The 16,699-nt window shown below is 33.9% G+C and overlaps 1 protein-coding gene across 1 annotated transcript in view; it reads right to left on the bottom strand.

The window, feature by feature from the left end:
- The window catches only part of LOC149068587 (uncharacterized), a 48,360-nt gene extending 31,903 nt beyond the window's left edge, over nucleotides 1–16,457 (bottom strand). The window contains exons 1-2 of the mRNA XM_089251160.1: nucleotides 16,197–16,457; nucleotides 15,845–16,058 (exon numbers count right to left, since the gene is read on the bottom strand). Coding sequence (XP_089107286.1) covers nucleotides 15,845–16,058; nucleotides 16,197–16,457 — 475 coding nt within the window. The remainder of the gene's footprint in view (nucleotides 1–15,844; nucleotides 16,059–16,196) is intronic.
- Between the last annotated feature and the right edge of the window lie 242 nt (nucleotides 16,458–16,699).

Genomic DNA, 16,699 nt, shown 5'->3' with positions numbered 1-16,699 from the left:
TTGTTATAGATCGCACAAAATTAACACTTGAACCAGTTTTATGTTTAGCTTCTAAAAGCTCCTACTGCTTACTGAGGATTTGGATTATTATCGATGCATTAAACTTCTTAAAATGTTGTGTAGATGGTACGTGTTTTAGTCGTTCTTTATATTTTTGTTATCCCGCGAGTTTCGAAAACTGGTTTCGTTAAACTGGTCTATTGGTATTAATCGAAGAATATCGTACATAATGTATGTCATAATGTGGTCTAATCGGAAGTATATGATTTAAATATACAGCTGTCCCGCTTAATCGGATGACGGATATTCCGCTTAATTAAAGGGATAAAATCCTCTTTCACCAAAATTTCTCCAGTAAAGTCAATGTAAAATTTCCTCGCTAAATCTAGTACATACTACGATTCACATGACAACTGTGAATACACATCAACCGCTATGTACAAAATATAATATTTTTTATCGGATATAACATTTGGAATTAATGGAAAATATGTTGCCGAGTCGAGACTTGGGAAAAAACATACACGTGAGAGTGAGCACTTGCCTCGAAGAAGTACGTAAGATGCCTTCAGTACCATGGCCCCCACATCCTGGAGCAGGGCTCTTAGGCTCGGATTTTTAGCGGATCCCCCAGACCAGACTTTCACGTGCCCCTCTATAATGAATTTATAGCGTGAAAAAAAACAAAAAAATGATGAGAATCGTCCTGGGCCACAGGGCTGGAGCCCTGTCAGACCCACCCGTGTGGGGATCATGTTCAGTACATACATTTAATTCTTTTTCATCTCTGTTGAGCTCATGTAGGGTGCTGACTTCCTTCCTCTACGGAAATTAAAATTAAGTATTGTGATCGTTGTTATTCAATATAATTTTCACATCATTTTGATGTCTGATTTATTCCAGAAGCTTCATTAATATTCATCCTTTATTAGTTTTCAATACACAGCACGCACCAAAAGATTTATCGCCTCACCCAGTTAACATTCAGAAATGCATGCGCAGTTAATCGTACACCCTGAATTTTATAGGAGTCTGCATATTTCTGGTGCTTTGCTTTCGTGATGCGCTCTCTATTGACTAAAATTGTAACTAATCTTTTTTAAATGCAAAACACACACACACACCACCTTTGATTCCTTCAATTTTTATGAATTTTCAAACTCGGACACGGTACCAAGCATAGCGCATTGATGCTCATAGCGTATTAACAATAGAGAAAACCATAACGTTGACTTGCAGCAAGAAATTAAATTTTATTGCTAGTTCAACTAACAAGCTATTATTTAAATCGCATCTACATAACCGCAATACATATTTTCAATATCCTCGAAATTTCCAATTACAGCTAAGTATTCAATTCTCGAATAATAATAATAATAAATTAAATTCTTTTCATGTTTTGGTGCATTTGTGATTATCAATAAACATGTCTGGTTGATTCATGTTTGAATTAGCTTTAATCTTCAGTAGATAAATAACATGATGAATAAACAGAGAATAAATAGAATAGAAAGAGCACTCCATTCATAACGTAGTTTGAATTGAAATCTTTGATACAAATGATGATGAATAACCTCCGAGAATAAAATTACGAATAAAGAATCTATTCATTTATACGATATTGAAAAATCTTCGTGATTTGAAAACAATCGCGAGGATTTTCAACGTGCCGTTTTCACATGCGAGGTACTTTTGTCACGGCTTTTGTGAAAATCTCCATTGAAATTTAATAATTCCATTAAAAGGGATCGAACCGTCTGTCTGTTCAATGTCTATATCCTATTCTTCACACATAATGTTAAAATTTTAAATTATTTCTAAATTTACCACCTTCATCGCATTGATGAGATTAATTATTCTAATATTATTTTCGAATAGGGCTTGTGCATTGGAATAGTTTTTGATTGATAATTTAGAATGTTTTTGTTTGATTGACAGAATGTTTTTGTTTGATTGATAGAATGTTTTTGATTGATAGAATGTTTATGATTGATAAATTTGATAGTTTTTTACTGATAAATTTGATAGTTTTTTATTGATAAATTTGATAGTTTTTTATTGATAAATTTGATAGTTTTTGATTGATAAATTTGATAGTTTTTGATTGATAAATTTGATAGTTTTTGATTGATAAATTTGATAGTTTTTTATTGATAAATTTGATAGTTTTTTATTGATAAATTTGATAGTTTTTGATTGATAAATTTGATAGTTTTTTATTGATAAATTTGATAGTTTTTTATTGATAAATTTGATAGTTTTTGATTGATAAATTTGATAGTTTTTTTATTGATAAATTTGATAGTTTTTTTATTGATAAATTTGATAGTTTTTGATTGATAAATTTGATAGTGTTTGATAGTTTTTGATTGATAAATTTGATAGTTTTTGATTGATAAATTTGATAGTGTTTGATTGATAAATTTGATAGTGTTTGATTGATAAATTTGATAGTTTCTGATTGATAAATTTCATAGTTTTTGATTGATAAATTTGATAGTGTTTGATTGATAAATTTGATAGTGTTTGATTGATAAATTTGATACTTTCTGATTGATAAATTTGATAGTGTTTGATTGATAAATTTGATACTTTCTGATTGATAAATTTGATACTTTCTGATTGATAAATTTGATACTTTCTGATTGATAAATTTGATACTTTCTGATTGATAAATTTGATAGTGTTTGATTGATAAATTTGATACTTTCTGATTGATAAATTTGATAGTGTTTGATTGATAAATTAGATATTTTAATAATACTGATCAATAATTTAAAAAAATTATTTTCCCTCATTTACTTATTTTTTACCGGCCCGTACATTATTTCAACTATTTTTTACTGTCCGAGAATGATGTCATTCTCCAATATCCATACAAAGATTTTTAACAGCTTGCTGATGCGAAGATACATGTTGAAAAGAAAAAAATAATTCAACTTTCCCTGCGGGGAGTCGAACCCACGCCCTTTCGCTTTCCGGGTAAACGCCCAAGACCACTATACTACAAAGGCAACGAATGCCTCAATCTTTCCTTGGAACTCCTGTACACTGAACGGGACCGTACATGGACGGTCGGACTTGAATCGGGACAAAGCTCACAATTGCTGACAATGCCACCAGGTGGCGACTTATCTGAGGATGATGTATCTCTCCATACAAAGTTTTTTCCCCTCTGCAGTCTAGTGCGTTCACCCTGAAAGGACGTGGGTTCGATTCCCCGCAGGGCCAGTCGAATTTTTTCTCTTCGCAGAATATATTTTCGCATCAGCCAGCTGTTAAAAACCTTTGTATTTTTTACTCGTCCACAAATTGTTTCCTATTGAATATAAATATGCATTTATTTTTGCCTACCCGTAAAATATGCTCCCCCATTCATTTACGTATTTTTTGATGGTCTTGAAAATATTTCTGCCATGTTATTAGTTTTTGCCGGCCTGTACACATTATTTCTAATTACTTTTTACTTGGTCCAAAAATTCCGTCTCCTATTCTCTCTATATTTATCTTATTTACTATTTCATAATGAATGTTTATAATATATATTTTATATTTGATTAATGTATTTCTCATTTACTTGTTTTTTGCCGGTCCGTAAATTATTCCCCCCCCCTCCCCCCTTTACTTTTTACTGGTCCATAAACCATTTTTTCCCGTTTACATAATTTTTGATGGTTTGCAAATTATTTCGGCCATTAATTTCTTAATTTGTCGGCCCTTACGACTATCTCATTATTTTTTAATGGACCACAAATTATGTATTCTATTCACTGTATTAATTTTCAGCACTACTGAACACCCACTAGCACTACGGAATCAGCATAACGTTCCTCATTTCTCTAAATTTGATGCATCAAGAATCAAACTCACAAAAAAACAAAAGGTATGCGAGCTTATAGCCATGGGAAACCAATGAGAAAGGGAAGATTGAAACCGCTTAATAAAGCTGTATATGGATCCATATCGCCAACATGCTTAGTCTAGAGCTTCGATACGATCCGTGAATGCAGTCGTTGAATAAGATATAAGGTGATGATTCTCGTTAAAGGGCAAAAAGACTGTGTGTTGGCTTTTACTGAATTCTTTATTTCTTCTGCCGCGGCATTTCCTTTCCGCCAACGATCATAAAGCAGTCCATAAACGGTACTTGCGGCAGGTTGGAATAATATTACTGCGTACTTTAATACTGATATATACACACAACACTCGAACTGGTGTATTAGTCGAAGTGCTAATGTAGAAATGGCGATAAAGTGAATATAAAAGAGAGAAACCAAGATTACACGTCATAGAAGAAGATATTAAAAAAAAAAAATCCACGGAATAGCCATCTTTTCTGCAAGATGTGGCCTCACATCAAAAAATGGCTTTCGATATAGTTGTGTCTGACACCGACGAGTGTATTTCTGTCTTAGGGAATGTAATAAGAAGTGTATCATTAAGTTCCTATGATGAGTAATTATACAAGAGCTTCTCTCGCACATCGATGCAATCTCGAAATTACGGAGCATCCCATAAAAGAATACAACTTTCTGTAGGTATGTGTGAAGAATCCAAAATCGTTTCACTAGTTATCGCAGACGCATGTTGTTAATTCAACATCGTAACCCGTTAACAACTTGAGCGTAAATCTTCAGTTATTATCAAATGAGCTCTAGCGCACGTGGTAGTATAACACCACATAATCATTTCTTATATCAAAGGGTGTTTAACCCTTAAGGGAAAGTGCGCACCACTTTATTGATTTGGAAACGTGTCGCAGGCAACTTAACTAGGTAATTGACCTGCAAATGTTCCGCGGACCGCTTGGATGATCTGCAAATGTGCCGTGGGATGTTTGGATGATATAGAATTGTGTTGCATGTCACTTAGTGTGATATTATATTATTTTATTTATTTATTTTATCACACAACCCAGAAGGCAGATTGCACTTACACTGGATATATTACACTTATATTATTATATATAATATCACAGTATAAATATTATATTACTTGATATTTAAAATGCCACGGACCGCTTGAGTGATGCGGAACTGTGCAACACGTCACTCTCAGTGATTTGTAAGTACTCCACGGGTCATTCAAGCCATATGACAATATCCCGCGGGTCACTTGAGGGATCTGGGAATGAGCTGTGGGCTGCTTGAATGCTTTGAAACTAAGCCATTTACCGATCGTAATTTGATTTTTTTTTTTACGGATCGCTTCGGTGATCTGTAAATTTGCCGCGGGTCGCGTAAGTGCTCTGGAACAGTCTCGCGATATATAAATAATATACCATGAGATTGGAGCGGGACATATTAAAATCTAAGTTAGCCGTGAATTTACCGGGAGACACTAAGTGATATGGAACTATATACCGCGGGTCACTTAAATGATCTGGAAATGTGCTGCAAACCTCTCAAGTGTTCTGAAACTGTGCCCTAGGTCAATCAATCACGTGATCTCCAAATAGTCCACGGTTCACTCAAGCGATCAGGAAATGTACCGCAGGCCACTTGAGTGATGTTGTGTCCACTCTTAGTGATGCTGATACTACCTTACTACCGTTTTACCTCTAGGGGTATTGTGTTGCATATATAGGAAGTACGTTATGTGTGTGTGTGTGTGAAACCCAACAGTTTGTCTGCATATCTAGTGTCGTGTGTGATGTTGACGGTACCATATATATATATTTCAAATATATATTGTGCCAAAAATGCAGGATATATACGGGGATTTCCACTTTTGGGGACTTTTCTAGCACTTCATTCCACCCAAGAAAATAGCGACGTGGTTCAATATGTGTGGGAACGTCGTGATGACTAATGACCTTAAAACATTTTGTTCGGTCATTCAGACATGTGTTACACTATAATACAAGTATATAATACACAAAAAATACATGCACACAATATTACAAACAAACACTTTGTAGCCTCAAGGGACTGAAAAGTCCTTCCAGCAGGCCTAAAGGAATAAGCTATAGAATATTTTTATATAATATGAAACGGCATTATTATATTTATCAGATATGTGTTGAAATGTATTTTCGTTTATGTATATATCTGAATAAAGTTCACAATTAAGTTTCTTATCGTGAAGCTCAATATAATAAAATTATCGTACATATCTTTCTCTTTTTTGTTATTATACTCTTTACTTGTACTCAGTTCAATATTGCTCTTATATATATACTCTTTCGATACTTTCATCTAAATGGTTTCGTAATTCATGCGTCTGACGAAGTCAAAAATCACACGATTTATGTTTTTATGATTATTAAATTGATTTTCAGTGTGAAAAATGTTTAATATCTTAGGGGCAATGAAAGGAAAGCTCTTTTGATATAATGTTTTATTTGTTTTTGGCACTTGATAAACACGATTATATCTATTTGTAGTTCTATTTTGATTTTTCGTTAAATAATTTTCATTTAATTGTGAAAATTTGATAACTCTGTACGAAATGTTTTGTCTCAAAGTTAGAGTATGGCATTGTATTTTGGAACTATCGAGTGATATTTGAGATCCTATTCTGTTATATGTATTATCTGATTTCCGAATATTTTCGTAATACGCTCCGCCCCAAGCAAAGATTGCATAATTGACAATTGAATATATCCATGCATGGAATAAATCTTTTAAAACACGTTCATCAATTAAGTTTTTCATTTTGTAAATATAATCGCTGCATATTTTTCAATCCACAATTTTCAATAAAATTAGGAATGACTATCTGTACATAAAGTTACGGATACCACATCCATGAAATACTGTTTGCACGAGATGAAATAGAATTCCATTGACGCCTACTGATATCTGCAATAACTTTACGGCAGCTTGTCGATCTCAAAGTCGAGGCGAAAAATCTCAACACGAATGTAGAACAATAATTTAACGCGGAATTAAAATATTTGGGGAGTTTATAACATATTATAGTATCAAGTGCCCTCACTGTCCTTCAGGTGGCGCGATAAACAAAACTCCAAAAATGTTGTTAGGATTATTTCTGTGCGGATGATGCATATTCAATTAAGGCATCTCCTACATTTTTAACATGGTAAAAGTTCTTATGTATGAACATTAATAAAAATGTTATTGAACCAATGATTTATTTCAAATTTTCACCACATATGTTTGATCGTATATGCTATTCCATGTTACAAACTTTCATATATTTGTACAACTTATTTTTTTACGAATTTTGAAAACGAAGGCATCAAAAACAGCTTGCGCGCATCATAAAATTTCATTAAATAATGTAATTGAATAAAAAATGATTCAAATAAAGAAAACTGTTCAGTTCATATAAAATGATGAAAAAAAAATTTGGATTTTATCGACTCAATCTTATTCAAAATTAAATTTAGAAAATTGTAACCACAGCATTTATGAATGGTATCTCAAATCTTTTTCGTCATTCTATGAACTGAATAGTTTCTTTTATTTTGACTAAATTTTTATTCTATTTTATTATTTCATGCAATTTTATAATGCGCGCGAACTGTTTTTAATGGATTATTTCCAAAATTCATAAAAAATAAGTAGTAAAGATATGAAAGATTTTCTAACATGGAGTAGCATATACGATCAAACATACGTGGTGAAAATTTGAAATAAACCAATGGATAAAAAAAATATTTTTTAATATAATATTTCTACATAAGAATGTTTCTTTAACATGTTGAAAGGAAAGGTCTCTTACAGATAGAAACAGCGACATCAGACGGATCAGAAAAATAAGACAAACGCGAGACTATTCATCTCTCTCTCTCTCTATTCAATACTAAAAATTACTTCAAAAATACTTCATGTGCAATTTTCTTTTTCCCCTTAATCTTTCCAAAAGAATTCATCTTGCTAAAAAAACCAAAAATATAATCTTTTTTCTTCTTAATCCCTAACCAAAAAAAAAAAAACCCAGACAATAAAATAGTTCTCAAAAATGTGACGTTTGGGTAAAAAGAAATAGAAATAAATAAAAGACTAGCTTTTTGGATTCCTTTAAAGGACCAAATAAAATCCGAGAAAGAAAAGAAATATATTCTAGATTCTTTCATTTTCTTTTCTTTCTCGGATTCCGGGAGTTACTTTCATGAATGGAGTCAACGTCGAGAGAAAAAGCACAATAAAAGTGGAAATCGAGGCAAAAAATATCAAGGAATACTACGAAAGTTATTCGGGTACCGCTGAAAAGTTGTACCACTTCTACTTCTCCTCCAGTTACCACGCTTTGGGACTCGATATATATACCTTTAGAAGAACAAGTCATCCAGCAACAGGGGTTCCGACTACGTGCCTGGAATAACCTACATAACCTTTTTCCTGGAATAGTCTTTGAAGAACGAATAAAAGCGGTATTCGTCCCCTAAATAGGATCGTGAGGGAATTCTTCTGTACTGTATTTTCAAACAGTGTATAGGCGATTTGAATAACCTTACGTACTCCGGTACAGGCATGATAACAAAATTTAACGCACGAATAACACTGCATTCTCTGAGATGATTCTCCTGAAAAGATAAGATATAATAGTTGATGTGGACCGTGGGCACTACTGAGGTTAAGAAATGCCGGATATAGGTAATATGTATTTTTTTTTTGATTGGTTGGTACATCTGGAGCAGAAATGTATATGTAAAGGTAACCTCCGACCTTTAAAGTTTCGAATTCCATTGAAATTTTAGATATAATGTTTTCATTCTGATAGAAAAGTTCGTGGGATCGGATTCTTCAGTTTTTAGTGAAATTTAACGATTTTCGTAATGATATTTAGAAAATATTTTAAATTGTAAAAAATATAATTAAAATTCGGTTTTCAATAAATAGGTATTTGATTTGATCGTTCGGCATGCATACTTTATGAATGAAAATATTTTCAGCAAGTACTGTGTGGATGAAAACTCCATGTGAAAACATGAACGAAAAGATAAAAACATCATCAGATATAAATCGTTTTGACGTGGGAAATCATGATGTCACACGTCACGAAAAAGTGATATGAGGCGATGTCCGCTAGGACCAGAGATGGTTCTATCCTGAGGAGGGACTATCAAAATATGGCATACGGGCCATCTGCAGTAGATCACGTGGCGAAAATCGCCATCACTGATACATCCTATATTCGAAGGAAATCGAATTTCTTACCTTTTCTGTTGATATTGAATTTAATACTTTTCAAATGAAAATATTCTGAGTTATGCAGATAATATAGTGCTTTCCGTATCCAATAATGACCATTAAATTCTCAGATATAAAGATGAAAATTATGTGTGATTATAATTTCACAAATTATAATCACATGAAATACAATATATTGACCACTCAACCTGAATAAAACCAAATACATGAATTTTCGATTATACAACACAACAGAAACATAGAACCAATAAGAATACAATATCATGAAGGACATTACTCACATAATCAATGCAATTGCACCGAAATAACCGAATAGGAAGAAATAAATTATCTAGGACTTGCTGTTAACAAAAACTTCAAATGGAAGTTTCAAGCTGTGACAATAAGTAACAAACTAAAATACATCAATACCAGGATTTATTTTTTGAAAAATATATCTCCTGAGTTTCTTCGTACTATTTATTTATTATGATTATTATTTTATTTATGATTATGATTCGAATATATAAATATAGTAAGGAATACTTTGAGAAAGGTAGTGAATAAAACATATCTGAAAAAAATTGGTAGGATCCAAGACTGTTTTGATGACTACAGATTTAACATCAGCATTTGTAATTGCATTTTTAATTGGGCTGTAATGTTTTTTAAGTGCATGGCATCATATTTGTTGTGGACATCTTTTTCTCTGCCATCTCGGGGGAATTGCCTGTTGTGGCGTTGTTTTTGTATTTGTATCAATAAACTTAATCTTTACAAAATTTTATTTTTTATTCAGAAAACACCCGGGTGGTTTGAAATTAAGCACCGACAGAGACAAACTAGACAACGTGTAATTCAATATGGCGTAATTAAACCAAATAAAACCACAATACAAAAACATTTTATGTACGTAGGACATATAATAGGATTGAATGGTGAAATAAAATAGGAAAAATCTTTACATGGACTGAAAAAAACTACTAATAAATGAAACTGAATAAGGATTGCACTGATAATATTTTGTCATTTTACATTTCTCCTTCCGCTTTACGAATGTGTTGAGAATCATATTGTACGAATGGCATGATGTGTTGTCTGCCTATATGTGCATATCAATATGTATAAATTTTATTTTACCCTGGACGGATAGTTATAGTCCTTTGGACAATCACGTGGGTAATTAATGTATATTTGTATTTTGCGTGTACGTATTACTATGCGTGTTTATGTGTTATAACATGTGTTTGTGTAAATAAAATTTCAAAATTTGAATTTATTTTTTCTTTGTAAAAGTCTGTGCGTATTTGTTAACAAATCAAATGCCTACACGCACAATGATTTATTTTTAAACATTGAAGTTCACAAATGATAATAAAGGGAATTTGTATTTTGTTTTTCCCTGGAATTAAAGCCTCATTGACAAAAGCGAATTAACACTTTCCTCTTTTATTTCAAGAAATGCGTTCTTTTTCCCCCAAATAAAACGTTCCGCTTTTATTGTCTTGATACACAAAGGCGATTAGAAACCCATTTTCTTCCGTGTTTTAAGTGGATAAAATACAATTAATGAAATCTTGGGATCTAATCCATTTCGTTTAGGAAAATAAATTTACGTTTCCTATTGTATCACTTCAGTATTTTCTACTGCACATGTTGTACGTTATATCCCTTTTTTGTAATTGGATGCCGAAATTTGATTGAGTTTGAAATCAGTTGGTTTTTATAGGTTTCAATCTGAGGTGGAATTTGATTGACTTTGAATTGAATGGTTTATTGTTACATTTGTTAAAAACGAAATTCTGATTTGATGCGATGCATCCTACTTTTTCCAATGGGAAGTTTACGTAGTACAGGGTGCCCAATAAATTCGAAAATAGTTTAAAGTTCATAAAAATTGCAGGAATTGGTATATTGAAATTCAAAAATGAATTCTCACGGAGGGGGATCTTTTTTTTGGTACAGCGAAATTGATTCAAAATTTGTCGATAGATGGCGCAACACGGAAGTGAGCCATTGGTGATTGGAACTGAACCTTTCTTCAATCTCTTCTGTGCCCGAAATGTTGGTAAAGCTTCAGTTGGTGATTAGTGGTTGAGGTAAAACAATTTCACCAATACTTCTTTATCTACCAATGTCCACATCCCAATGAAAACCTTATGTAAGCGCCAGTAATAGGAACATTCAGAAGTGAGCTGTTATAATCGTGCACCATGCATTTTATAGGACACTGATTTACATATTGCGAGGGATTTTATTTTGTGCAGTGTCCTCTATTGACAAAAATTTGAACTAAATTTTTTTCTGTAAAAAAAAAAAAATCCCCCTTCCGTAAAAATGACCTTTTTTGAAACCACGTTCAAATATACCATTTGTTTAATTTTTATGGATTTTTTGAAATATTTATAAGTTTATGGGACACCCTGTTTATGTGTATGGAAATATTTCTCTATGAAATATAATATGTGATTAATAATATTTTCACTGGGATTCAGTCATTTCTTTTGAAAAATTTTATTATTATAACGATTAATAACTTTTGATGCATATAAATTTTATTGTCGCGGTCGGTTTGGAATAAAATGCATCCAATATTCGACTTACGCTTAATTAACGGATTTTCCGAGTTACAGAATTAAAAGATTTGGGGCTCTTGGTGAATATTAGCTTGATTAAATTTATCGATGTTTAGCACAAATTTCCTAATCAGGGTGCTTGTACTCTTGTGTTTCCTAAATCAGAGAATAATAAGGGCAGAAAATTGTCATGATTTTGATTTACGGATCATGCTCGGAACAGATCCTGTTCGTAACTCGAGGAGTGACTGTAATATAACGCGAGGGAAAGTCATATACACTGACGAATAACTAACTCCGACGTATTACTTTGATTGGATCCCTATATAACGAAATTTGATTTAATGAATTCCTCGATTTAACAATTTTTTGTAAGATCCTTTACGTATATTTATATTACCTGAACCAACAGATGTAACGGGTTTCCTCGATTTAACGAATAAAAATGTTGGTTTTATCTGATTCGTTAAACTGGGGTTCAACTGTTCATCCGGCGGCTAGTAAATAGATTGGCACATATTGTATTACTCCACTTTTATATGGTTTGTATTTTCTCTACAAAAAAGTCAATTTTTGTACAACAAGAAATAATTAAGGAATTTGATTGGTTTTGATATTCATCCCCATATAGATTTTAATTTCAGATAAAATTGAATCCGTACGAAAATCGATTCAAAAGTATTATTTCTATTTTATAAAAGAAATTGATAGGGTTAGAAATTTGATGGATATAGAATGAGACATGTTACAATTTCTTCTTGAGTTTTACCGTCGCATTGACATCTCTGTTATCAGTGATCAGCATGTGATTGATTAACATTTTCCTTGACAGTGACTTGCTCTATCCACTTATCAGTTAGTCTAAATTATGACAAAACCATTTTGCACATTATTTTGCGTATATGTATGCCACGATACGTACGTAAAAGAATTTTCAGAGCAACTTCTGCACGATTTTTATATTAATTCCCTCCACCAGACCAGCATCAAAGTTTGCCCCCGTTGCCAGAACCAAAGGGGCTGATTGTGGGATTAAAGACGAGCCCAGGTAGAGAAGGCGTAAGAGTCAATATGATGTACGGGGAGGAAAGAAGAAAAGTCAATTCCTGGAGTCTTAGTCGATGCTACAGAAATTTACCCTGGTCTTTTTGCAGGTTGGTAAAAATGGCCCCACTTTTTCAGGTATGATATTTCTCAAATATAAGCTGATTATGCATGAAATACAACGTAAGTGAATCCGCACAAGCAATATAATGCGAGCTCTAATAATCAAAATCTATCAATAAGTCAAAAATCCAAATATGTTGTCAAGAAACGCTCTATCATTCAAATAATACTTCAACGGCGTGGAGATTTTTTTCCTTCATAAAATGAGGTTAATATATGATTAATATGCACGGTTAAGGTACGAGAATGTTTCGTACTACAACTCCACTCATCACATCCAGCGATTACGTTATCCACTATTGCCAGAAGAGAAATGATTAAATAGGTTCCAAAAAGGGGTATAAATATACCACACATTATATATATATACCCCCCCCAAGACATTTATATACAGTCCACAATGCCAAAATAAAAATGGTAAAGAGGTGCCCCACTGGGATGGTGGTAAGATGCTCGTCTACCACCGTGATGGTCGCCGTCCCGGGTTCGAATCCGAGGGAGGATATCGATAAGATATTTTCCCTAACGAACTTGAGGCGACCACCGGCCAACAGCGCCTTCATTTCCAACCCATCTCTTTAATGGCAGTATATATCGATATGGCCAGAGTTGGTGTTTGGTGAAGTAGCGAGTAAATAGGTGCCAAAAAAATTCAATAGAAAAGTTGCCAGATGAGGTATATGAAATGTTTACAATTTCCTTTTTCCATGGGAGATCAAAGATTTGTTTTGTTCTCCTGTACACATTTTTGCGAGCTGATGTTCTTGGCGTAGGAGATTCACTGTAATCGACAATATCTCTTATATATTGGAATTCTGAATTCATATTTTCAAATTGATTTTTATTGAGTTCTTTGATATAATTAAAAATAGGTGAAATATTGAGGTGTCTTTGTATGCTTATGCTTCTGATGTACCACCAGGAGCCCTCACAAATCTCCTGGAAATTTTATTTTGTGCCCTTTTTAGCATTTTTATGTTCGTTATACTAGCATGTGTCTATGCAGAAGAAGCCTAAAGTAAGGTTGGACTTAGGATTGATTTATATAGTAGAACTTTTTTTTTAATAGAAAGCTTGGCCTGAGGAAATGTTACTTTGTTTAAGGCTCAAATAATTTTGGTCGTTTTATTACGTACAAATCCGATATGGGGAGTGTATAAGTCAGTGTTTTATTAAGTACACATCCTAAGTATGTTACCTGTTTGACAGGACGTAGGGTGTGATTTGCAATATGTAAACGTCGTTGAGTTGGAATTTTTTAACAGTTGGTGAACCATGCGAATTGCCATTTTCCATGATTCAAAACTATACCTGAATCCTCACACCAATCTGTTATTTCATCCACTGTTCGTGTAAATTGTTTACCGCTTGATTTGGATCCCTTCCTCACACAGAGTACAACCACATCCTCAGCGAGTAATGCCAATATTCCCGCTTGAGGTGCCGGGAAATCGTTAATATATATTAAAAAGAGCTGGGGCCCAAGTACACACATCTGATGATTTCTTTTGATGAGATTTTTTTCCCCAATTTTAACTTGGAAAGTCAAGGACATAACGAAGTGAGGAGGAAAATTATGATCAATAAGTTTGGCAAGAAGTGTTGGATCTGGTCACACTTCGAATAACATATAAATAAGGGCAAATGCCACATAGTGATACACTCTGTAACACGTAAGAGCTGCGTGACACAGGAATGCTCACGTCTGAACCCATGTTGCTCGGGACGTATAATATCGTTATCCGTTCAATCGGAAAGAAATAATTTACTTTTCAATGCTAATTTTTTTTTCATAATTTTTTCTTTCATGAAATATGAAGGGTGTCCCATAGAGTCGTAATTAGTTTAAAATTTGTTTAAAATTTATAAAAAAAAATTTGAATGTGGTTTTTGAAAAAAAAAATGTTACTGTAACAAATGGGGATTGTTTTTGGTATAGAAAAATATTTTAGTGGATAATTTTGTCGGTAGAGGACGCTGCACAAAACCAAATCAATGGAAATACAAAAATCAGAGCCCTATGTATAAAATGGGGGTTGCTGATTAACAGCTCGTTTCTGAATGTTCTTATTGCACAAGCTTTTTATTTGATGTGGACATTGATGCATAAAACCATGATGGTGAAGTTGTCTTGAGATTTACAGACGCAAGGTGTAGCAGAGTTGGTAACGGAGATTGCAAAGTAATACGAAGTGGCCCATACTTATTATTATTTTAATTAATATATAGTAAAGTGAAACAAAAAACTTCACATAACACTTGGCACATACACAGTACACAAACCAATCTCCGCGAGTACAGATATCGACTGACGACGAATGAACCAATTTAGCGGTACTACATTTTTCAAGTTGCCATGTCACCGCCAAAGTTGGCGAGATATCGTATTTCAACACTCCCTCCCGATATGAAGCCCAATACTTTTGCGAATACAATTAAAAATTACTCTTGACAATGGCTTTGTCATGATATCAGCTCTTTGATCTCGGGACGGTACATGCATCACACAGACATTACATTTTATTTTCACATTTTTCACGAACTGAATGAAATCGAAGGTCAGTATGCTTTGACCTGCTAAGAAATTGTGGATTTTGCACCAGCTTTATATGCAGTCGAATCCCGTCATAGCGAACACAAAGAGACCAGAGAAATCGCTTCGTTATAATGAAATTTCGCTATAAAGGAATTCCATTGTTCCTATGCAATCTTATCTGGGGGTTTAGAAAAGTGTTCGTTACATCGGAATTTTCGCTATAACGGTATTCGTAAAAACGAGATTCGACTGCAGTACTTTGGTTGTCCATATAGAGAACTGGAATGTCACAGAATCCGATAAGTTCTTTGAACAACAGCTTCAATCACATCAGCTCATTAGCAGCTTCACTTGCGGCTTCATACTCAGCTTCTGTCGAGGAGATGGCTACACTGTGTTGAAGTCTTGACCACCAGGTGAAAGCAGCACCTGAATTCAAAGAGACCATTCCAGAATTGACCTACGAGTTTTCTGATCACCAGCATGATCTGCATCTCTGTAAACACAGAAGCTTGATCTCAGAGATGAACGATACATCAGGCCCAAATCAGTGGTACCACGAAGATATCCGTAAATCCTTTTCACACGAATCCAGTCATCTTTTGTTGGTTTACATAAAGCTCGAGACACAAAAGTTACAGCAAAAGCTATATCCGGGCGAGCAGCCACAGCTAGATACTGTAAGCATCCAAGTGCTTCTCTATAGGGAACATCGACAGGATCGGCTCCCTCCTGAGCTTTAGTGGTTTCACATGGAGTAGCTACTCTGGCTTAGCTTGCTCCATACCAAAACGATGCAAGATTTTCTCAGCATACAGGCCTTGAGATATAAAAATGTCCCCATTTTCTTTCTGTTGAACTTGGACACCCAAGAACGAGTCTAGTCCGACCATCAGTTATCTTGAACTCTTGCTTCAGATCAGCGATCAGCTTGTCTATCTCCAACTTGCTTGATCCAGCTACCAGTCCGTCATCAACATAGAGAGCGATGATGAGCATCTCTTCCTCAGTCTTTCTAGTAAACAGACATGGATCGGCCTGAGATTGTTGAGAATTCAACTTGGTGATGAATTGCATGAATCGACGATTCCAACATCGAGGAGCTTGCTTTAGTCCATAAAGCGAACGTATAAGACGACACACTCGACCAGAGCCATCATCATATCCCTCTGGTTTTGTCGCATATAAATCTCCTCATCAAGAAATCCATACAGGAAAGCTGTTTTCACATCAAATTGATAAAGCTACAATTTATTTGAAGCCGAAACACTGAGAACAGTACCCAGGGTATCGAAACGAGCAACGGGTGAAAACAAGTC

This window comes from Pholcus phalangioides, unplaced genomic scaffold (genome assembly GCF_987345545.1).
Source record: "Pholcus phalangioides strain wild (caught in Gottingen) unplaced genomic scaffold, Ppha-v1.0 ptg000024l_1, whole genome shotgun sequence".
NCBI classification, from domain to species: Eukaryota; Metazoa; Arthropoda; class Arachnida; order Araneae; family Pholcidae; genus Pholcus; species Pholcus phalangioides.
The sequence above is the reverse complement of the archived record's forward strand: the minus strand, read 5'-3'. Positions and strand labels throughout refer to the sequence as shown.